Source organism: Malaya genurostris, chromosome 3 (assembly GCF_030247185.1).
Source record: "Malaya genurostris strain Urasoe2022 chromosome 3, Malgen_1.1, whole genome shotgun sequence".
Taxonomy (NCBI): domain Eukaryota; kingdom Metazoa; phylum Arthropoda; class Insecta; order Diptera; family Culicidae; genus Malaya; species Malaya genurostris.
The window spans coordinates 68,648,372-68,672,259 of record NC_080572.1 but is presented as its reverse complement, the minus strand read 5'-3'; the positions used below and the strand labels follow the sequence as shown (position 1 = coordinate 68,672,259).

General features: G+C 37.3%; 1 protein-coding gene across 1 annotated transcript; it reads right to left on the bottom strand.

Annotated features, from left to right (window-relative positions):
- Positions 1–238: 238 nt before the first annotated feature.
- On the bottom strand, positions 239–23,888 carry LOC131439052 (succinate--CoA ligase [ADP-forming] subunit beta, mitochondrial). The gene is made up of 8 exons (XM_058609583.1): positions 23,680–23,888; positions 23,008–23,099; positions 7,513–7,665; positions 7,293–7,455; positions 7,101–7,229; positions 6,899–7,034; positions 1,285–1,709; positions 239–1,231 (listed from the first exon to the last, which is right to left on the bottom strand). The coding sequence occupies exons 1-8, from the start codon at positions 23,743–23,745 to the stop codon at positions 1,055–1,057; spliced, it is 1,341 nt and encodes a 446-aa protein (XP_058465566.1). The 5' UTR covers positions 23,746–23,888; the 3' UTR covers positions 239–1,054.

Here is a 23,888-nt window from a genome sequence, read left to right as displayed (position 1 = left end):
CATGAACAGATAGATAGATAGTGGAGTTCTTCGAGTGAATGGGCGGATAACATTCGTCAACGGCGCTGACGAATGGTAGAAACCATTCACCAGGAGAATCTTCATGTAGGACCAAGTGGAACTCTATCGATTTTGCGACAAAGGTTTTGCATACGTTGACGTTATCCACCCTGCCGAACACTCACATAAACATGAAATTTCTCGTTGGCTGCCATCATCTAAAAGAAAACTAGAATCATTGTATGGATTTGTTTATTTCTCTGTATAACAACTTATAATACAAAAATGTAAAAACACATGTAGGTATACACGCTTCCAATAGTTAGTCCAATCGATCGCATTATCTTGGCATTCCTAAGGTTTAAGGCCCGCGAATATATAACATATACATTTTCAACTAATGTATGCTTTTCTATCTAAATAAAAAGGCATAAATAAAAGAGAACATAACAATTGAAAAATTTAGTTTTTTTTGCACAATCCTTATTCTATTCGAAATCAAATGCCAAAAAATACCAAAGAAAAGCAAAGGGTTTATTTTATATTTGAATTTCGAACCTGTTTCGTGGAACTGATGTTGAAAATGTTCAAAGAAGTAAACAGTCATATTTATTAATTCATAGAAAGGTTAACATCTATGCTATTGAGTGCATTGAATACGTTGGTGCAGGAAATAACACATATTTATTAAAGTCAAGTTTACTAGTTGGTAATACCAAAAGCTCTCCGGTGGCCTTTGGTCTATGATCTCTAGTATGAATTTCGCTCTGAGATGATCAACACTTTTCAGGTTGTTTAAACAAGACTATGTTCCGGCTTCCATTTAAAATTTACTAAAATAACACAACGACTCTGTGCAGAGTATGTCTTAAATAAATTAGGGTTTACGAGTAGCTTACACTTTTGAGATAAACAAATAACTACGTTTTGCGGGGTATAAGGCGACGTTTTTTCCGTTTCTTAGTATCAAACAACCAGTCGAAATCCGACTCTGTGCTAGACAACGTTTCCTTCGAAAATAATGAAACAACGAATGAGTAAGCTTTAGAATGGTTTAGTGAACATAACTTTCGGGCAGTTCAAAGCTAACGTCTAGATGAGCCTCGCGGGCCAAGTGCACAATCTGGGCCAAATGTACGGACAGCATTGCGGCCTCGTCCAAATCGTCTTTCGGTAGAATACGCAATTTGGATTTTTTAATCAGCTCTTTGGCTTCGTTGACATTTGTGCCCTAAAAAATATATATGTAAGTAAAAGAAGTGATGGCAGCATTCGAAACATTACCTGTAATCTCACGATGATGGGCATTTTAATATTTAATTCCTTAGTAGCTTGAATAATACCTTCGGCGATGACATCGCACCTCATGATGCCACCAAAAATGTTAACTAAAATTGCGTGCACCTTCGGGTCGGACGTGATAATTTTGAATGCTTCCTTGACAGCCTTCACCGTGGCGCCACCGCCAACATCGAGGAAGTTGGCCGGATCACCTCCGTGTAACTTGATGATGTCCATAGTAGCCATGGCCAATCCGGCACCGTTCACCAGACACCCGATCGAGCCATCCAACGCGATGTAATTCAGATCAAACTTGGATGCTTCGACCTCTTTGGGGTCTTCTTGGGACAAATCACGTTTCGCGAACAGATCTTTCTGACGGAACTCCGCATTGTCATCGAAACGCATTTTGGCATCCAGAGCGAAGTCTTGTTGTTTTGCAGCAGGCGGATAAAACGGAAGACAATATTGTTATATTAGATACAGAATAAACTAGAAATTTCAAACGAAGCAAATCCGAACCAACTGCGAATGTTTCACATAAAAAAGCGCTTGGGTAGGAGCATTAATCTTTTAAATGACAATATGCTTAAATGTAACACTAAATGAATAAAAATAAAATGTGGGCAACGTGCAAAAAAAAGGAAATGATCAGTTAGTATGCGCAATATAGCGGTATAGGAATAATTTCAAAAAGGGTACAAATCGAGAAACGCGTTTGCTAAACGATAATAACGTTCTTTATACTGTGAGCATAATCCGGTCAAGAACATTAATAATTCCAGAGAGCTTATTTTACACGCTAGAAGCTGCAACATTGTAATGACTGCGATTCTAGTTCAATTTTAGAACTGGAAATGTTTTTAACCCGTTCGCATTTAGCGTGTAGTAAAGCTTGCTATCTGGAAGCTAAAAAACTGATTAATCCCGGAACCAGGTCATTGAATCAATGCTATAGGAAAAATAACGAAAAAATATGTTCATTTGGTTTTATGGACACTTTTTTGGTTAAGCAGAGCGGCCATTTTGTTTCATCACATTTCTGTCGAATTCCGAGTAACCGTTTTACTACCATTTACTACACTTGATAATTGAATTGAGAGCAGTGACAGTTTGCCAAATAAGGCCAAAATATTACAGGTCCCTTGTGAATTTCAATATACGATGGCATTTTTATCCGAAACTGCAAATACTTTTCTCTGGAAACCTTTCCATAATCCATCTTCACGTATACGCTTCGCCGTCCGTGGTGATGCATCCTTCGTATTTCATAAAATCGTAATATCATGAGACTACGGTGTCCAGTAGACAATACCAGAGCTTAAAATTGTCACGCATTCTCAATGAAAGAAACCATTCCAACAACCTCATTTTCAATATTTTACTGTCTCACTCGTAAATGACCGACACCAGAACAAACGAAGAGAGACGAAGCATTTTCGTTTCTCATTGAAAAAATGAGAGAGTATAATTGCCAACGTCACTCTTTCCTCTGTGACAATACGAGACCAACCTAACGTCTGCAGGGAGCATCAGCAGAATTTCAATTCTAATTCTTTCACCGATGTATTCTGTGACGCTTGGCTACAAAGAGTGACTAAAATATGACAAGTTAAAGTAATTACATCCCAGAACTTCTTTGGAAACCAAAGCTACTACAAATTCGAGCACCAAATGGTAAAAGTCATTGTGAAACCTTTTTCTGTCATTTTCGATTCTCAAAGCTTCGCTTGAATATCGACACTGTATACTATGGGATTTTCACTGAAAACAGCAAATGACTGAAAGGGCAAATGAAAGAAGGAACACAATTTTGAAACTACTGTTCCGCTTATGTCATTGACTGGACATGGATTTTGTTCTCATAGTTTGCGAGCGAAGCTGAGAGTGACATTAATTTCTCGTCATTTTCGTCTATTTAGAGTCAATGAAAATAACTTTCATTAGCTCTGGACAATACAGATTAATTAAAAAAACGAAAACCGCTCCGATCTTAAGATCGGACTTTAAGAATTGTTTTGCTAGGTTGGACAAAAAGTATCTATAATTTCTTTAAAAAATATGAGAAATGGTAAGATATCATTCACTAAAAGTTCTTGAAATGAAACAAATCAATACTATATTCCAGTTTTCCTCAAACATAAACCTAATCAACACTATTCACTCCTTTTTTGGGAAACGAATACCGGTTGAAACTAAGTAGTACAAGCAGAACAAATTATTGTAAAAATTGGTAGGTTCTAGGTAGTTTCAAGGATAGAATCTGGAAGAATCTGGTTTGATTCAGCCGATGTTTTCCTGAAATAACCAACATTTGTTCTAAACAATCAAGCTCTAGTGATTCTTAAAATAAGAAAATAAGAATTACTAAGAATGTATAAAATTTGTTATTCTCTCATCCCACGAAGCATTAAAGTCAATTGAAGCAAGAAATCATGTGCTAAATGTAACCATATGTTTGCTTCTTTTCAAACTTGTATTTTTATTGTCATTTTCAAGTAAGAATAGTTTTTTTTCTGAATTGTACTGAAACGCCTGTAACGTTGTGCCTTCTTTTTCATCTTTTGTACCGAGCCGCATGTAACAACCGCAAAACGACACAAAACGAATTCTGTTTGGCGTTTTATGTATCTCTGGCACCAACTGCTCATACATAATTAAGTCCCACGATAATTAGGCACGCGGTTCTACCTATTTGCATGCTCAGTAAGGATATTTAGGAGACCCGAAATAAAAGTGTTCGACATTTTAGGGAGCATAATGCTAGAAAATTCAACACGATTTTGCAAATCGAAGTTGTTTTTAAGAGGTTAGCTGTTAACTTCTGACTAGAGATGATCGGGTTTCGAGTATTTGTGTTCGATACCCGACCCGAACTCGTACCCGACCGGTATTTGTCGGTTCGGGTACAGATAAATTTATGTTTGTCTGATTCGGGTCGGGTACGGGTGCCGATTTTTTCATTTTCAATCGGGTACGGGTCGGGTGCTGGTTTGGAAGAAAAATTTATCTCGGGTTCGGGTCGGGTACGGGTAAAAGTTTTTTATTTTCAATCGGGTATGGGTCGGGGACGAGTTTTAAAAAATGCTTACCCGTCCATCTCTTTTTTTACCCTATTTTGACATTGTCAAACAACAACAAAAAAATAGAAGCCAAAATGATAGTAAACTGCCATTCACTATTGTCTCATGTTTTATCTCGAATATTTACGATATGATTCTTGTAGTTACCGGCACTAAATCAATCGAATCCATCATCTTAATAAATTAAATCAAAGTGTATTTTATAGATTTTTATGTATCACTTTAAACCGTCATTTTGTTAAAGATTACATACAGCTACCTTATGGCGTTGAAGAGTTGATTTTTTTTTATTTTTGCCTTTCTCTATATAATAGGTAATAGCAATGTTGAAAAAACTGACTTTCGAACGGATCCTCGGAGACCCATAGTGTTATAAATCATTCGAAATTTTTTATCGAATAATTGAAAATATCGCGTAATTAGACTTAGTCGCGAATCGGTAATTTAATAATTTATGTTTTTATTCGTGATCGTGTACGAACGTCGGTACTCCTCCGGTAGAAGATAAAAGTATAGCTGCGGGAAGCCTTCTGTTTATTTTTTTGAATATTATGGCTCTATAATTATCATATTCTTTCTCCTCTCATAATCTCTAGTTAGTTTGATCATTAAAAAAAAACGAAAAAATGATAATTATTGACTCACCAGAAGATAAATAAAAACCTTTTTTAATCCACCTAGTGGTGTAATGATGCCTTTCTCATATCAATCATATATATTACTGTGGTATTCTTCAAAATAATTTTCTTTGATTCGAAATCGCTTTTTTGGCCGTTTACTGATAATGACTACCGATTGGAGTAGTTTTGATGTCGATTTAGATTTTTTTACGTTTTTTGTTTCACCCCTTTAAGTCATGGTATAAAATTTTAAACACACTGCACTCTATAATTCCGGAACCGGAAGTCGGATCCGGATGAAATTCAGGAATTCCGTATGGTACCAAGAGATTTTTCATTCAAATCTAAGATTATGAAAACCGTTTCTAAAAAAATTGGAGTGATTTCCGGTATGGAGTACACGGTCACTTTTTTTCTATACTTCCAGAATCTGGAACGAAGATCCGGTATACCCAAAATAGATGTGTTTGGTCATCAACTAACCAAATCTAACTCAAGAATTATACGGTTTTTTCAATGTATTTGATTGAATTTTCCGTGTCATGTATAAAAACACGCCTCTGAAAATGAAATTTTATACCTATCAGTTTGTAATTGCCCGGGTTGGCGGTTCAATGCATATGGCTCTGATCTCACAAGCCAGTTGTCATATGTTCGAGTCCCGACCTGGAAGGATTCTTAGTGTCAGTAGGGTCGTAGTACTAGCCATGCAATGATTCTGTACGCTTTGAATCGGCTGCGAAGTTTGTTAAGAAAGGTCAAAATCCACACAAGGAATGTAATGCCGAAACTTTTCTAGTCTGTAATACCGAAACCGAAAGTCGTATCCGGATGAAATTTGGTAGGATTATATGGGGTTGTAAGACCTTTGATTTGAACATACGTTAGTGAAAATTGGATGAGCGATCTCTGAGAAAATCGATTGCACGTTTTTAGTTCATTTACCCATTTCATTTTACCCCGTAACTCCCGAACGGGAAGTCGGATCCAGATGAATTTCAATATCAACCTATGGGACTATAAGGCCTTTAATTTAAATCTTATTTAAAGAAAATCAGTTAGGCGGTTTCTGTGAAAATCGAGTGCACTTTAATTTTTTTGCACATTTTTCCCCGTTACTTCCGAACCTAAAATCCGATCCGGGTAAAATTCAATAGCGACCAAGTGACCTTTCATTTGAATCTAAAATTTGCGCACTCATTTGAAAAATTCACACAGATTTCAAGAAACCTATCAATTTGCTTAGATGCAATGCCGTTTAGTTTAAACGATGGGAAACAACAACGTGTTATTCCTACGCATGTAGCTTTAAAAAAAACATTTTGCAACCTCAATCGGTCCTGATCAACAAATGAGTAGCAAAACACGTGCCATTTCAAAAAGCTAATTTAATTCTAATGAAATTAGAACTCAAACGCACTACAAGCAACACAATTAGGGCTGCGGGGGTACTATTTATATAGCCAAAACAGCAAGCAATGGACGAAGTATAAAATATGACATGCAGTGACTGTATTGATGACCATTATACTTACAATGCGCGCCTGTAGTATTTGTGGTATTCCAAAATTTCAAAAGCCAATTGTATGTGATTTCGATTGAACAAACCCCAAATCACATTGATTTAGATGCACAATTAATGGATGAATAGTACAAAAATGCACACACATAGGATATGTGCGGCATCAGGGTAGCATGGGAACACAATCAGACATATGATAGTTACGAGTAGAATGCGGGTTTTGTATGTTTTTAGAATGTAGATGCATGAAAAGAAGAAAGGAATATGTTGAATTTCATGAACATAATGCTTCCGATCTTGATTTTCTATTCAGATCTAGCTGACAGACACACTGTGCTCGAGAGATGATAACTAACGGTATTTAGGAAAAGCAGAATGTCATAATCACTTACAGGTTTCACCAGCATCTTCCGCATACGGATTGATTTCAATCAGAAGGGCATCCTTTTTCACAAATAAATCGTACATGTTTAGCAGCATTTTGGCAGTTTCTTCGGCGTTATCGGAGAGTCCTACTTTTTTGGCGATCTATAAATAATCAAACGAACATCAAATCGAAAACATTCTGGCGAAATATTTGCGATTTTAACTGACAGCCAAAGCTTGAGACTTCTGCAGTCCAGTGTTAATGTCGATGGGTTCGTAAACTATAGCTTCCGGATTCTCCGCAGCTACTTCCTCAATATTGACACCTCCCTGAGACGAGGCGATCAAAACCGGACCCTAAAAGTAGAAACGTGTTGTCGTATCAAATCAATTATTCAATCATAGTCACATGGAACGTACATTGAACGCCCGTTCCATCATCACAGCGAAATAGAACTCACGCCGAGGGAACTTTCGCTCGGCCACCATAACCGAATTACAAATACGACCTGCTGCGCCGGTTTGCTTCGTCACCAACAACTGGTTGATCATTTTACCAGAGATGTCACTGGCCTCCTGTGGCCTGAAAAGATAATGGTCGATATTTTTTTCGAAACTGAAATCATTCAAATGAACTTACGAGAAAACGACTCGCACACCTCCTTTAAGGCCATTCTTGAAAGAACCCTTGCCACGACCGCCGGCTAGTACTTGTGCTTTAAGGACTAAGTTTTTCGTATTCAAATCTTTAGCAATTTTTCCTGCATCTTGTGCACTTGCAGCAACGCCGAATCTACAGAAAAAGATAGGCTTTAATTAATTATTATTGCTTTTAAATTATATATTGGGCCGTTTATGGATATGTCGTGGAACATGAAATGATATAGATGCTTATATAACTAACTAATATTATAATGAGCAGCCTGTTGTTGAAAAGAAATATTAATCAGTATGCAAACATGCAAGGATTTTTCCACATCGAAATCTTTGACATTTTCAGCGAAGGTGGAAACGCTCGGTTAACTAAGATAATGGCCACTATGTTTGTTGTTGTTGTTGTTGTGTTTTCTTGTTTTTGGCTCGAGGATCGTAGCCTCATATCCGCCACTGACTGCCCTCTGGTAATTTTCGTGCGTGCTGACTGTATGTAGTTTCATTATGGTGTTAATTTTGCCATTTTAATGAATTTCAGTATGCTTTTTAAATTGTTCTCATCAAAGTTTCCTATTACATCTTGTAGACTTCGGTATGTTTCCCAATCGAAATGGTTCCTTATATGTGTGTATTTGATACACCACAGAAGCGAATGTTCAGTTGTATCTGGCTCACCACATAGGTCGCAATCTTCAGATTCATTGATTCGTAACTTAGCTAGCCAATAGTTTGAGTAATCGTGCCCTGATATAACTCGGTTTAGAAGTCTTATTTCTTCTCCGTTCAGTTGCTTATTTGTATACCACGTTTTCTCTGGAAAATTCTCCATAATCTCGAAGAATTTAAGACCTTTCCCGTCTTCAAGTGCGATGCTTTTATACCAGTTGTTAGTTTTTAATTGCAATTGCTTTTGAAAGTTGCAGTACGCGTCATGTCGGAGTAGTTTATTTCGAAGTACCGCGGAACTATTTAATCCGTTCCTGGCCAGTTCATCCGCCCGTTCATTTCCTTCGATTCCTATATGCGAAGGGATCCATTGTATGCTAATTTGCTTGCTTAATAGATTTTGTAATATTTCGTATGAAATTTCGTCAATGTTTTGCTGTTCCATCTGGTTAATAAGATAATGGCATGCTGCTTGTGAATCCGTCAGTATAACCTTCTTAGTTTTTCTGGAGTTCGGGGCTTCTCGAGTAGCCATCCATATCGCTAGAATTTCCGCAGTCATTATGCTGCAATTGTATTCTAGTTTCATACTGATTTCCACGTTATTTCCTTCTATGACCACACCTATACTGCAGCTAATATCTGTACGAGATGCGTCAGTGTATACGTGGTCGTAGTATACATACTTGTTGTATATCATATCTTTTGTCATTTTTCTGAGTATCGTTGTAGGCAGATTTTGTTTCGATTGTGTGATTCCGTTCACCATTGTTTCGATTGTAATTTCGTTTTCCTTTACGTTGTTTTTGCGATTACAATAAACGTTCAGCAAGTGTTCTGCGTTTTCGATGAACACGTTTTCCATATATGTGTAATGTTCCTTCTGTGATGTTTCATATGGTGCGGTTAATTGCAGAAGTTGATCAGCAATGGGATCTTGTCTGAGGATATGTTTCACGATCCTCTTTTTTGTGTGGTATTCCCGTATCAAGTGTAGTGGTTTCTCATTACTCAGCGCCGCTAGTGTATTTATTGGTGTTGTTTTTGTGCAACCGGTCGCAATTCTTTGACATTGCCTATTAGATACTTCTAACATATTTTGGTATGTCTTCGATGTTCTGCCGTATACCGATGATCCATATAGGATATAATTTCCATACAGAGCTGTGTGGAATCTCTTCATAACAATCGGGGTGGCTCCCTTTTTTATGCTTCCAATGATTTTAGCATATTTTGTCGATCTATTATTTTTCGTTTCATGGTCCTTATATGTGTTCCATATGTAAGGTTTTTATCCATGTATATTCCTAGGTATTTGTAGTACAATACTGTTTCGATTAATGTTCCATCTATTTGAAGTTTCATATCCATGTTTTTAGGTGTAAATAATATTGCCTTTGTTTTTGTATCGTTCAGTTGTAGTTTTAATTTTGAGCACTCACTTGCAAAGCAGTTGATTACCTCTTGTGCTTTTTTCGTCGCCTCCTCGTAGGTTTTTCCTTCAACTATTTTCAAAAAATCGTCTGCGAATTGTATAGTTACAACTCCTGTTTGCTTTTCATCGTGTAATTTTGCCGTGTATAAGTTAAACAACATGGGTGATAAAACGTCTCCCTGTGGCAATCCATTGGATGTGGTTATTTGCACTATACCTTCATCTGTTTGCATACATAATTTGCGATTACATAAAAAGCTTTCTATCCACCGCGTTATGTTTACGGGGAATTTCATATCTTCCAACGTTGTTAGCAGTTTTTCTAGTGACACTGTATTGAAGGCATTAGAAAAATCGAAAAATAATCCAATGCATACTTGTCCTTTTCGTTTTACTTCCATAATGGTGTTGTTAGCTAGTTCTAAGCAATCTTCCGTGGATTTGTCTGATTGGAATCCAAATGACCGTTTCGGTAGTAATTGATTTTCATCTATATGTTTTTTCATTTTTGTCAGGATATTCCCGTTTATTGCTTTTGTAAGTGTCGCTAGCATTGATATAGGTCTGTAGGAGGAGTTATCTTCAGGGTCTCGTCCGGGTTTAAGTATTGGAATAGTTTTTACTTCTTTTAGACAACTGGGTAAGTGTCCGGTTTTGTAGTACGAGTTTAATTCTTCTATGATTTTCTCTTTTGTATTTGTGTTTAATTGTCTAAGCATGCTATATGTAATTTTATCTGTTCCCGGTGCTGAGTGTTTTTTCTTTTTCTGTAGGAATGTGTTAAAGCTGTCTAGTGTTATTAGATTTTCTGTTTCATCTGCGTTGTTAAAAGTTTGTTGTACGTGGTCTGTTTGTGTTGTATTAAAGTTTTTTTTCTAAGAACTGCTGTGCTACAGTTTTTGTAGCCAATATGATATTGTTTTTTGGTTTATCGTCATGTCTATTTTTTAAATTCTTAACCAATTTCCAGTTTGCCTTAGAATTCCTTGGGTCTATGTATTTTGTAATCTCCGCCAATTTTTCCCTCATCAGCTTTTTCTTTTCTCTAAGAAATTTAGCATTAATTTTTTGTAATATAACTAGATTTTCCATATTGGAACATTGGTTGTATCTTTTTCTGGCTGTCTTTTTTTCTTCGTATATATGGCTTAATACATCACTCCAATAATATTTAGGGGTGTAATTATTGTATATTTTACTAGAGAAGATTTTGGTTTTTATTATCTGTTCCAAATCTTTAATTGAATCGAATTCGGTATGGTTGATTTCTCTAATTTCTTTATTTACCTTGTTGTAATTATACTTTACTCTTTCTTTTTTAGGTATGACATCTTCCAAATTGATTTGTATCACAAGGTGTCCCGAACCTCCTAAGGTATGGTCCAGCACTTTCCAATGGGAATTAACGAACAGTGCGGAACTGCAAAGTGACAGATCTATGGCGCTTGGTCTGTGGGATAAGTTTGTAGGCCTGTATGTTTTTGCTCCGTTGTTCATAATCAGAAGTTGTAAAGGAGTTATACTGTCTAATATTATGTTTCCTTTGTTGTTGTTACTTGTGCTTCCCCAGGCTTCATTGTGTGCATTGAAGTCTCCGCCTATGAACAGTTTGGAAATGCCGCTAGTCTCTGTGACTAGATTGGCAAGTCCTGTTTTGAGATCAAAGATCGATATTCTTGGGTTTATGTAGATTGAAATCAGGTATAGATGTGGGTTTTTTATTTCGATTCCTATCGTTTCGAACATGTTTGAGCTGGTTAATGTCATTTTCGTATAGTTGTAAACTTGTCTCAAATAAATACCAACTCCTCCGCCCAATTCATTTGGTCTTGGGGCTAGTATCTTGTGGTAGCCTGATATGTTCATTGTTTTCATGTTACTGTCGTTTGTCCATATTTCGGACAGAATGGCCGCATCGTATTTGTTCGTATGTAGTTCGTGTGATAGTTCTGTCTTGTTCTTTCCTAAACTTTGGATATTATTTTGGAGTATTTTGAACGCTGCTACCATTGTTGATTTCCTGGCTGGTTTCAGAATTTGCATATCCAAGAGTATGCGCAAGAGATTGTACTGCTTCGAGGACCATTTTGTAGCTGGACTCATCATTGCGACTGACGGCTGTCTTTAAGCTTTTGAATGTATTGTTTATTGTTTGTTTGTATGCCTCCCGTTGTTCCGCGATCTCTTTAATTTTTTCCTCCCATCTTTTTTTCAACTCTCCATACCGTTCTAAAGTAATTGTTTCTGACAGTTGTTCCTGGCTTTTATATTCTGTTACTCTTCTTTTCTTTGTCGGTTCTTCCTTCTCTCGTTCTTCATCTGTTCCTTTTTTCTTACTGTTAATTTGGCTTATTCTATCCGATTCATGTTCCCTCTTCTTCTTTTTCAGAGCCTCTGCGTAACTGAATTGTTGTAAATTCTGCCGAATGTTCCAGTAAACTATAGGAATTGCTTGTTGGTACGCTTGTTTCCTGTCGCGCTTCAAAATAAGTAAGATTCCTGTGTGCCATTAACGTCTTAATTCTGTTTTGTTGGTCCTTTGTTGGGCAGGTGTTATCTGAGGCCCGATGCTTACCCTTGCAGTTGACGCATTTAGTTTCTTGATTACAGTCACTTTCATCGTGATTTTCTCCGCAATTATTGCATCGTATTTTGCCTTTGCAGTTCTTGGCGATATGTCCATATCTCAAACATTGTTGACACATAACTGTTTTTGTAACGTACGGTTTTACCTTCATACTAACACTGAATAGCTTCACCTGTGTAGGTAACTTGTTACCTCTAAAAACGACTCCAATGTTGCTCGATGGGATTCTAGTATCATCTTTCCATCTCGACATACGGAATACTTCTGTCACTGCCGTGTTGCATTCCATATTTTCATGTAGTTCTTGCTCTGAAAGACTTTCTGGTATTCCATTGATGACTCCTTTGATCATTATGAGATATTTTGGTATATATGCTCTGTAGTGTTTTAGTGTCAAATTTTTGCATGTAGTCAATCGATTCGCTTCGTTTACATCCATCATGTATGCCATCACTTTATTGTCGTGAATACGACTTACTTTACTATGGGGCGCCTTTTCAAAATTAGCCATATGGAAGAATGGGCAGAACTTAATCGTGAATATCTCGACTTGTATTAATGGTAGCAACATAATTCTTTCACCATTTCATCAAAAATATGATCAGGAATTCAGGATAATATTTTGAACAGTGTGCGATAACCACAAACAATTCAAAAATTAAGTTTTCTTAAAATTTGAAAACAACGCGGAAAATTCTTTACTTTCGCTTGGGTTTTTCGCGCAAGGACGACGATTTTGAGGTAGTCAGGCACATATCTTCAACTGAATGCGTATAAAAGGGGAACCGTGGTCGAAAATCGATCATTTCTTTTCGTGCGTTCGATGGAAGCAGACGTCGTGGGAGTGGAATCATCAACCAGCAGCGACGGAGAATGCACCTTCTGCGTGGTTACAACCTCAAACGCTCAAGTCGCATCTCTCATTCGCTTGCTGGCCATCAAGGCGAGAACCAGCAGCAACTGAAACTGGATTCTGAGTCTGTTATTGGATCTAAATTTAGGTCTTGAACTCAGGGTCCAGTTCTCTATTCCAGACTTCTATTCGGTTCTTCTTAAAACCATAATAATACTCCTAAAGAATTATGCGGAATTTACTTTACTGTACCTCTATACAACCCATTTTTGTCGTGAATACGACTTACTTTACTATGGGGTGCCTTTTCAAAATTTACCCTCTGAGAGAGTGATAAGAATCAGAACGCGTTCTAAGGAAGAGAACAAAATATCTGCTGCTGTACAACAAATCGTCCGGGAAAAATGTTCCGAAAAGTGGTGAATATCGCAGTGAGTTCCTCAATTTGGTCCTTTTGAATGCTAGAAACGAGTCCCTTCAGCATATTGATAGTTTCTTTCAATAAAATATGCAAATCCGAAATGAAATAATCGACATTAAAATTCTGTATGCGGCTATTTTTATAGCCGTTAGGACCGCCCATTAGTGAAAAAGCTACAAACGAAATCAGGTAGAAACAAGCCTCTCAACCAGAGATGCCAGGTCTGCAGATTTGTCTGTAAATCTGCAGATTTGGGGTATAGTGCTGCAGACATTTTTTGTTGTGCAGACTTTTGAAATTCTCGCAGATTTTTACAGACTTTTGAAATTCTCGCTGACTTTCATCTATATTTACAGAAAAATTTGAAATTTCCGCGACCTTTTTTTTTTTTTTTGCTCGCCAAGTCAGTTTTGCATGTCATACTTTATAGAGAAATTGCTGCCAGCAAGCCATACTTGCTGACTGCAGATTTTTTTTTCAGATTTACAGACCCTGTCTGCAGACATTTGAAATTTTTACCTGGCATCTCTGCTCTCAACAAAACTTGAATCAGTTTGGATTGTATCGCCACTGCGAGCAGATGTGTTTTGTATCGTCTGCACGCTTTCGACAAGAGCGATTACGTCACAGCTGCCAGTCATTAGCATTGGGAAAAAAACAACGATGGAGAGCATTGCACAATATCAGCCGTTCTAATGGCTCTAAAAGTTTTCTAAAGAACTATTAGGATTTGTTGTTCGCAAATCGTAGGGAAATATCCTCAGTTTATTACAATTCAAGAACAGTTTGCTTAGATTTGTGCACTTTTCGCTGTGTGAAACTCACAGTAATCGAGATCAAGTGAAGCCTTCTTTGTTTATGCGAAAAATGTTCCAGAGTTTAATGTCGTAGAGAATTACGCAATTTGACTTTTCTGAATGCTAGAAACGAGTCCCTTCAGCATATTGATAGTTTCTTTCAATAAATTATGCAAATCCGAAATGAAATAATCAACATTAAAATTCTGAAAGCGGCTATTTTTATAGCCGTTAGGACCGCCCATTAGTGAAAAAGCTACAAACGAAATCAGGTAGAAACAAGCCTCTCGACAAAACTTGAATCAGTTTGGATTGTATCGCCACTGCGAGCAGATGTGTTTTGTGTTGTCTGCACGCTTTCGACAAGAGCGATTACGTCACAGCTGCCAGTCATTAGCATTGGGAAAAAAAAACAACGATGGAGAGCATTGCACAATATCAGTCGTTCTAATGGCTCTAAAAGTTTTCTAAAGAACTATTAGGATTTGTTGTTCGCAAATCGTAGGGAAATATCCTCAGTTTACGGCAAATCAAGAACAGTTTGCTTAGATTTGTGCACTTTTCGCTGTGTGAAATTCACAGTAATCGAGATCAAGTGAAGCCTTTTTTTGCGAAAAATGTTCCAGAGTTTAATGTCGTAGAGAATTACGCAATTTGACTCTTCTGAATGCTGGAAACGAATCCCTACAGCATATTCATAGTTTCTTTCAATAAAATATGCAAATCCGAAATGAAACAATCGACAATAAAATTCTGTATGCGGCTATTTTTATAGCCGTTAGGACCGCCCATTAGTGAAAAAGCTACAAACGAAATCAGGTAGAAACAAGCCTCTCAACAAAACTTGAATCAGTTTGGATTAGAGGTGTGCAAAACAGCTCATTTTGGTGAACAGCTCCGAACCGATCAGCTCACCAAAGTGAATCGATTCGATGTATCAGCTCATCAGCTCTTTTGGTTTAAACTCAAGGTTCATTTTGTGCGCCGTTTTTCTTATGCACCGGTTTTCTTTCATATGCATGATCGAAATTGAATCATTGATTTGCAATGAATGCAATGCGAATTAACTTATCTTTAATTGATGTCGACTAAATTGAATCTCTTAAAGAGCCGAAGATCCGATCAGCTCGTAGCGTGTTCCCTTCGTCATAATGCAGTGAACTGGGTAGCAAATGAGTGAGCTGGTGAGCTGCGGTTCTTTTGAAAAGAGCTGTGAGCTGTCAGCTCACTTCAATGATTCGATTCACTGGAACAGCTCAGGAGCGAATTGCCCATCTCTAGTTTGGATTGTATCGCCACTGCGAGCAGATGTGTTTTGTATCGTCTGCACGCTTTCGACAAGAGCGATTACGTCACAGCTGCCAGTCATTAGCATTGGGAAAAAAACAACTGTGGAGAGCATTGCACAAGATCAGCCGTTCTAATGGCTCTGAAAGTTTTCTAAAGAACTATTAGGATTTGTTGTTCGCAAATCGTAGGGAAATATCCTCAGTTTACTACATATCAAGAACAGTTTGCTTAGATTTGTGCACTTTTCGCTGTGTGAAATTCACAGTAATCGAGATCAAGTGAAGCTTTCTTTGTTTTTGCGAAAAATGTGAAAAAGGGGAATGCGTGCATAATTCATACAATTGATATTCGGAAGTGTTAAGGAACATGTCAGTTGTTTTCGTATTCACTACATCCAGTTATGTCTCTGACATTACCCACCCGCCTTTTTCTTCCAGTTTTCTTTATATCGACGATAGACTTACCGAATCCGTTTTGTTTCAGTAGTATTCCCACATTAATTTTATTGATACCTGTGTATCGGTCATTTTCTGTCTCGTCTCGCTGTATTACCACTCGATATGGTCCTTCATCATTCGCTTGATATGTATAGTTAACAAAATTTCTCTCCGCTTGTTCAACATTCTTATTTGATGTTGTTCCATTATCGCCATCTTTACTTCCTTCTCCGTTCATTTCTTCATCTATTGGTGCCCTTTTACGGGCACCGTTTTTCACACTCATATCCCTTCTCACTCAATTTTTTTTTTTGGATACGAATTTCCAGAATTATCCTCTATATCTTCTATATCTATCTATAGCGCGAATTGGGATTTGATTTTTATTACTCAAAGAACTCTGCCACGGGATTTCAAACGTGTTCCTCGCTACAATGACAAAACAAGAATGGCCACTATGTTTGACCAAATTGGATTTGACAGCTGTCACTGAATCAATTTTTGTTAGCCGTTTGGTGCAGCCATCTGACACCGGTATGTGAGCACCAGCCATTAGAAAGTACACCGATTACGTTGAGCCCCTCGCGTTTTGAGCCCCAAACACTGCGACTCATCGCGACTCTCAAATTGTAAAAATTACCTTCACTTGATGTCCCAAAACACTGTCTGCTGTATGTTAGCTAAATCGGCAAGTTATTGTGAGAGAGTCGACCCAAAATTCACTAATTTACGTGCTCTAAACGAGGTAAACCGTAAAACAATTGCATTACTGATTGTTTGTTTACGTTGCAATCAGCTAATTTTGAAGTTCCGATTTTAATCTCGTCAAGATGGCGTCGTGACAGGAGGCCGGTTTGGTGGCCATGGCTGCCCAGGTATCCAAAAGGCTGAGCGGGTATCAGCTATTTTTCAAAGAAGGGTGAATCCAAAATTTAATGCAAATGGAGAAAAACATCGATGAATGTTTCGACTCTGGTTTCAATTCCTATTCAGACATTTTCGTATATTCTCCGATCAATTTTTGATAAACCGATGGTTTATCTTTAAATGGTATGCAATTTTTTCCACTTTTGCTCTATATCCACTGAATAAATTAATATAAAAAGAGTTTCGCTCTCTTCCAATTTGTTTACTTCTATGCTCCCTGTGTGAATTATGAAGTTTCACATTCGCGCATTTTTCGCGAAATTGGCTAATTTCCGCGACTGAGACAAATCTGCGGGTAATTTTATCGTTTCATTTACTATTTCCAGTAGTGAAAAATTCGGAAACCATCTAAAATAACGAAAATAAATTGTTTCGTACTTTCTTTCTAGCAATTGAAGTATCGCTCTGTTTATTGACATGGAGCACGGAGGGTGAAACTTACGTAAACAAATGGAATGACAGTTTCACCGTTTATATTTACATTAATTCGTAGATTCGTGTCTTTACACTAATTCGTAGGAGAGAGTAACTCGATTTGTTTAGTTTTGTAAGATTCGCCCTTCTTTGAAAAACAGCGGATATATTGTGCGCAAACACATAGAAAATTCGGAGTAGTCCGGTTTCAAACAGGCTAATGCACTGAATATGACAGCGCGTGAAGCAAAATTCCGTGGACAACAAGCATGCAAGGCTCCTATACGGTCCAGGTTTGGCAACAAGTTCGTGAAGAAGGGTATGATTTTACAAGTGCTTTGCGGCTGTGGTCTGAAAACAGACTTTTATACGCCCAGATGGCGTTATCATTATCACATTCATATGACACTTATGAAGTATCAACTTTTGAAAAACTATGTGTAAAATATCATGACATTTCGATTAGTCAGAAAAAAATGACAGCCATATAAATGAAGCTACTTTTGCCATTTTCAAAACAATTTCGTATGTCAATTTATCATTGCTTTCTTGAAAAAAAAAAATATTGCACAAGCTCACCAATGGCTTCAAAAGTGTTATCCATACTTTGCAATCATGAGAACGTTCTTTTCAAAGAGAGTATCGCCGTTTACTCACAGTCGATCAAAAACAACATCGTGTTGATGATTCAGAGTAATGTTTACAAGTAATAAATCAGATGTTTTGTGTCGATATGTGGCAATCCATGAAACATGGATCCATCACTTCGCTCCGGAATCAAAACGATCATCATCTGAGTGGACTGCAGCCTTTGAACTACGTTCGAAGCATCCAAAAGTACAACAGTTAGCTGGGAAGGTTTGGAATGTATATGGTATATTCTTCATCACCTATCTTGAGAAAGAAAAAACAACCACAAATTGGTACTACATAGCGATCATTTAAATGCAAAAATATAAGAAAAACTACCTCATATGACGAAGAAAAAAACAATGTTTCACAAAGACATTTCGAATTGTTTCCTCATCCACTGTATAGTCCAAATCTAGCCCCCAGTGATTACTGGTCATTCGCTGACAAATCCTTCTACGAGCACGGCATCGAGAAGTTAGAGAAGCGTTGGAATGTTTGTTTTGCTTTGAAGCAAAAAAAGTGTTGTTCTTGGTTAGTCACACGACTTTTTGAGGTGATGCGGTAACTATAATAATGCTTTTCAAAGTTAGGCACTTTATTTTAAACTTCTGAAATTTGAGAGAATGCTTGCATGTGGACAAACTTAAATGATCATTTCGGCAAAAACGATATAGGTGGTATTGCGACTATAGCGTTTAGTATAAACGCAAATACTTCTCACTATTACTACGTTATGGCATTCTAGCTCTATCTTGAAGCAGTTCTTCACTGCGCTTCATCGATAGTTGTTTTCAATTAGCACATCGATAATTGCTATGAATCAATGTAAATACCAGGTACATAAGCTTCAAATGAACGATAAATCCATGTTTCAATCCACCTAGTGGTGTGATGATGCTCTTATCATACTACTCATATTCTCATAAATATTAGTGTGGCGTTTAAAAAAATCAATTTTTCATAATCTACAAATTTAAATTTTTGTCTGGCTCTAAATGATGGTTTGAAATTTTAAACACATTTCCACTTGCACTTCCGGAATCCCTAAGTCCTATCCGGATTACATTCAATTCAAGTCTATAGAACCATAAGACCTTTCATGTGAGCCTAAGGGTGAAGCCAGAGTGGGAGCGACAAGCAACGCGAAGCGATGCGATGCGAATATTAAAGGACCGTATGGCGAAGCACGACCGAATTTCGTCCATTTAAAAAAAATAAACATACATGCCACAGTAAACACGATACGTTGCGTAGCGACGAGCGATTTTCAAGCACTACGTGCAAAGTTTTCACGCGATCTACGAGCGATCAGAGGTTGAACTGATTTTTGTCATGACGGAACAAGATAATTCGATTGATGTTGAAGCGCTAAACGGTGTTATTTTCAAACGAAATGCGCTCTGGGATCGACAATATCGTAATTACCGGAAACAGGTTCCTGTGAAGAAATTTTGGAAATATTAGGAACTACTGGTTAGTAGAGTCATGAAATTTTTGAGAATCTTTGAGCAATTCCTTATACAGATGGTGATATTCACCGAACTTTCTACTGTTTCGATTAATGGGATGAATTCCGAATTCTTTTATGATTTTCGAAGAAATAGTTGCGTACGTCCTCAGACATAAAAAACTCTTCGTCCGAATCCATTCTTTTGAAACTTAAACAACAAATGAAAATGTCAATTTTTTTTCTTCTGGTGCTTTTGAGCATGGCTTCTAGATGCTTTTACTATGGCTACTATGTAGCATTGAAAGTTTTCGCGTTATGCATCGCATCGCTTCGCGTCGCTTGTCGCTCCCACTCTGGCTTCACCCTAAGTTTGTAAAAATCGGTTCAGCTATTTCTGGGACAATGAAATGAGTTACGTTTTGAAATTTAAAGCACCTTTTCTGGTACTTCCGGAACCGGGAACTGACAACCGATATAACCGAAGTCGGATTGTTTGGCCAGTATTTGACGTAATCCACAAATTGAAACAATTTTGAGCCAAATTTGCGAAATCATATTCTTGGTCATCAACTAATGAGACGTACACAACATAGGCCAAAAGATTTTATTCGTTTTTATATTTTTCTATTTATAACAATGTAATTCCGGAACCGGAAGTCGTATCCTGTTAAAATTCAAAAGCGTATTACGAGTACGTAAAATCTTTCGTTTGAATCTATGCTTGTAAACATCGGTTTCGCAAATCAAGTGCATATTTTTATCACACACACAGGCATTTTGCGATCTCGACGAACTGATTCGAATGGTATATGACATGGTATATCGCTGATGATATTCTTGGATTCCCTACATACGATTTTGCCGACGATTATCATATATTGATGACCGGTATAAGCAATAACACTCTTTTTGGTGTAATGTAGCAAGCCCTGCGATTGTTTGAGCAGCGGTGTTGTCAGATGAATTATCTGCAAATCTTGGCGAATCATTAATGGTGCTTTTCACTCAACGTAGGATTATCACAGGAGCTCGTCCATCACATTGCATCATTGCAGTATTCTGGTCAGAGCTCAGACTGGGCATTAGGGTGGGACAAAATATTGATTTCAGCTCCACCAAATGTTTCGTTTTCCTTTTGGGTCTCATAAGCACCATGCAAAGTTTTGGCTCGATCGGAGAAACTATATTTTCTCGCCCGAGGTTTAAAATTTTGTATGGGATTCAGAATGGAAAAAATATTTTCTTACAAAAAAAAATAAAAATCGACTGGAGATCAAACTACGAACTCTATAAATCAGTGCATGTTTGATTTTGGTAGGAAATTCATCGAGAAGAAAAACCTTCGAAGAGCGCCAAACAATCCGACATTTGTAGAACAAGTTATTAAAGGAAATCCGGCACAAGATCCAAACAATGGCTCATACTTTAATACATCTAGCACCACTGTTGCTAGTGGCGGTAATATGATTTGTTTTCTTTTATTATGATATAATGGTTGATCTGAGTTGTTTGATGTCTACACAAAAATTACTCAGGTCAGTATGGAGATTTTTTTTAACTGGCAAGCCATGTTCCAAATCTCTGTGTAAAGACACAAAAAAGTCTAACTTTCTAATTTGAAGAAAAAGATTTTTGGAATCTACTACAATATTTTAGACGAACTAAAATCCAATAACTTTGCCGAACACTCTATCTCTTATCGTTTAGAAGATATAGACGATACTATTTTTTGCAAACAACATAATTTACATGACTTTTTTGTGTCTTTACAGTAAGGTTTAGTGTATGGTTTGTCACTTAAACAGAATCCTCATTCTAAGCTGAGTAACTATCGTAAATACATAAAACAACTCAAATCAACCGTTATAGCATAATAAAAGAAAGCAAAATCATATTATCGCCACTAGCAGCAGCACACTTTTGAAAAATCATTTTTTTTTAATTTGTGTTTTCTTATTGTAAAACATTTAAAGAATATGCTGTGAAATTTTCAAACCTATCGGAACAAAACTCAGCAAGTTATGGGGCTTTATCTTTGCTTATCTCATACTGCGAAAAAGTAAGAGCTCGGCTCACAGGCCCAAGACTTCTGCTTCGATTGACTTAAAAACATTCTTAAAATGTTTCAGTATTGTTGTGAAAAATCGTAGTTTTCACTTTGAACAACCACAAAAAATTAAAAAAAATTGAAATAAATCAAACTGAAACGTTGGGGTCAAGAAAAACTTTTACTCTAACTATGCCGCTCTAATTTGTTCACTTCTGATTAGTCTGCGCTGAGATACAGTGGACACCGCAAATCATGATTTGCGAAGTGTCCTAAAAATATCTCTTCACCGGCTTATTTGTCAAAATTATTCCACGAAAAAACTATAAAATGTTGTTCGAATGATGCTTTTCATCATGAAAAACAATTGAATTTATTTTGTTGAACGATAATTCGGAAAACAATTCGCGCAAATGATGATTTTTTCATCATTTAGAGAAGTTTGGTGGAGCGATAAAACAAACCTTTTCATCTTTTTCCCATTCTACGTTGTCCCACCCTACTGAGCATTGCAAACTCAACTACTTCATATAATCCGGTATGTAACTGTCCCGCATTGACGAAACTACGTATCCGGATTTTTGGTTCTCCATATATTGATTAATCTGTGTATGGGGAGCTAAACTGATAGGATATTCAAACTTTTTTTACCCAATGTGGTACGGAGCTGTATTCAGAGTGGTTCATCGTTTTTAGTATCACGCAGAACCCATTCCGCGAGATAGAGAAAATTCACACAAGCGCAACAATCTCAATTATCGAACAACGAAGCCAGTCACTGCGCGGGTCAAAATTCGTCGCATGATCAAAGTTCGAATCGAGCTTCTCAGTGCTGCTTTGATTACAACGCGTACCCAGATTAACGCTTTGTTGTCGTTGGCCGCCGCCTAACGGTGTCACTGATTAAAAATTACCCCATGCTCTGAATGATGGTGTGTGACGAATACGACTGCTGCTGTGAGGTACAATTATCTAGTATTGCTTTACTCACACAAACAGCTCTGCATATTCCCTGACTATCGTAGACTTTCGACCTAGTACAAGGCTAAACCTTGATAATTGAAATCCATATTCCTGAATCATAAACAATATACTTCATTCCAACCTTTGGTTAGGTTTCAAACTCTTAATCTGCGGAAGGAGCTTGGCGATTGTGGCCAGATCACTGCTTTTGCATGCGATAAGCTTATGTTTTTATTCTCTTTGTTTTCGAGTTGAGATGCGTGTTCTGCTTTGTTGATAATTTTCTCTTAGTGCAACACCAGTTTTCTGGGACTACACATTATGAGCATGATCGGTATGCAACCAATTAAAAAAAATCGAAACACATCTTGTGAAAAACGCATAATTGAACCTTATTCGCTCGAACATCTGATAAATGAAAACGAAGTATGTTTGTTGATTGAACAATTAATTTGCTATCAAGTGTCTTAAATCTTATAAAATGTTAGTCTAAAATTTTACTATCGCTGAATATTTCAGAAAATAGGCCAATGAAACTAAAACAAAAATAGGCAAACTTACTTCGGTGTTGGAATTCCCGCCTCGTTCAAAAAGGTATACGAAATGTGTTCCTGCACATTCAGATGACGTCTCTGGCCGGCATTTCCCAGAATCTGCAATAACATAAAGAGCACATGGAATGCATAAGGTGCAGTGACTCATCTATCGACGCTCGTTTTTCTACGTACGTAAATTCCTCTAACTTCTGTTATCGTTACAAAAAGACCAACCGGTTAACAAAAGACACGTGATAAATCTGATGTCACAAACAGGATTAACAGCACCTGACCATTTAATGTTCAATGTTTATTGCGCCATTTGAATCAACTCGAATTATGATTACCTACAAACTACGCTCTGATTTTAAACTATCATTTTATGAATCATATAGATGTTATCAGTAGTATAAACCATAACTATATTGGCATGCCTAACCAAAACAGCTGTGTTTTGTTTACGAGTTTCAGACGTCTGCTGCTTGTTATTCGCTGATGGTGAGAATCCGTCAAAATTTAAATTTAGAGCTCAACTTGTTTCGGAGAGCCAAAAAGATACAAAGCTGCAGCTGAGAGCGCAACCAAGTGCGAAAGGTGTTACATAAAGGCTGGCTGAACGATCTTTTTCAAAGTCAAACTAATGTGCTCTGTAATATATACTGCCTACACCAATGACCTTGCTCGCTGAAGAACTTACCCTCGGCGATGACTTGGCTGCTAGATCGACCAGAACAAGGCTGGATTTCCGCAATATTGACGCCATTTTGATGGGAACTTTTCGGGTACTTGTACCACACTGGACAACACACTACTTAACCACTAGCTCTTGATGCCGTGAATGACTGAAATTTCAGCAAATCTTCTGCTGCAGTTGGAGTACGGCGAGAGTGGAGCGACAGTTTGACG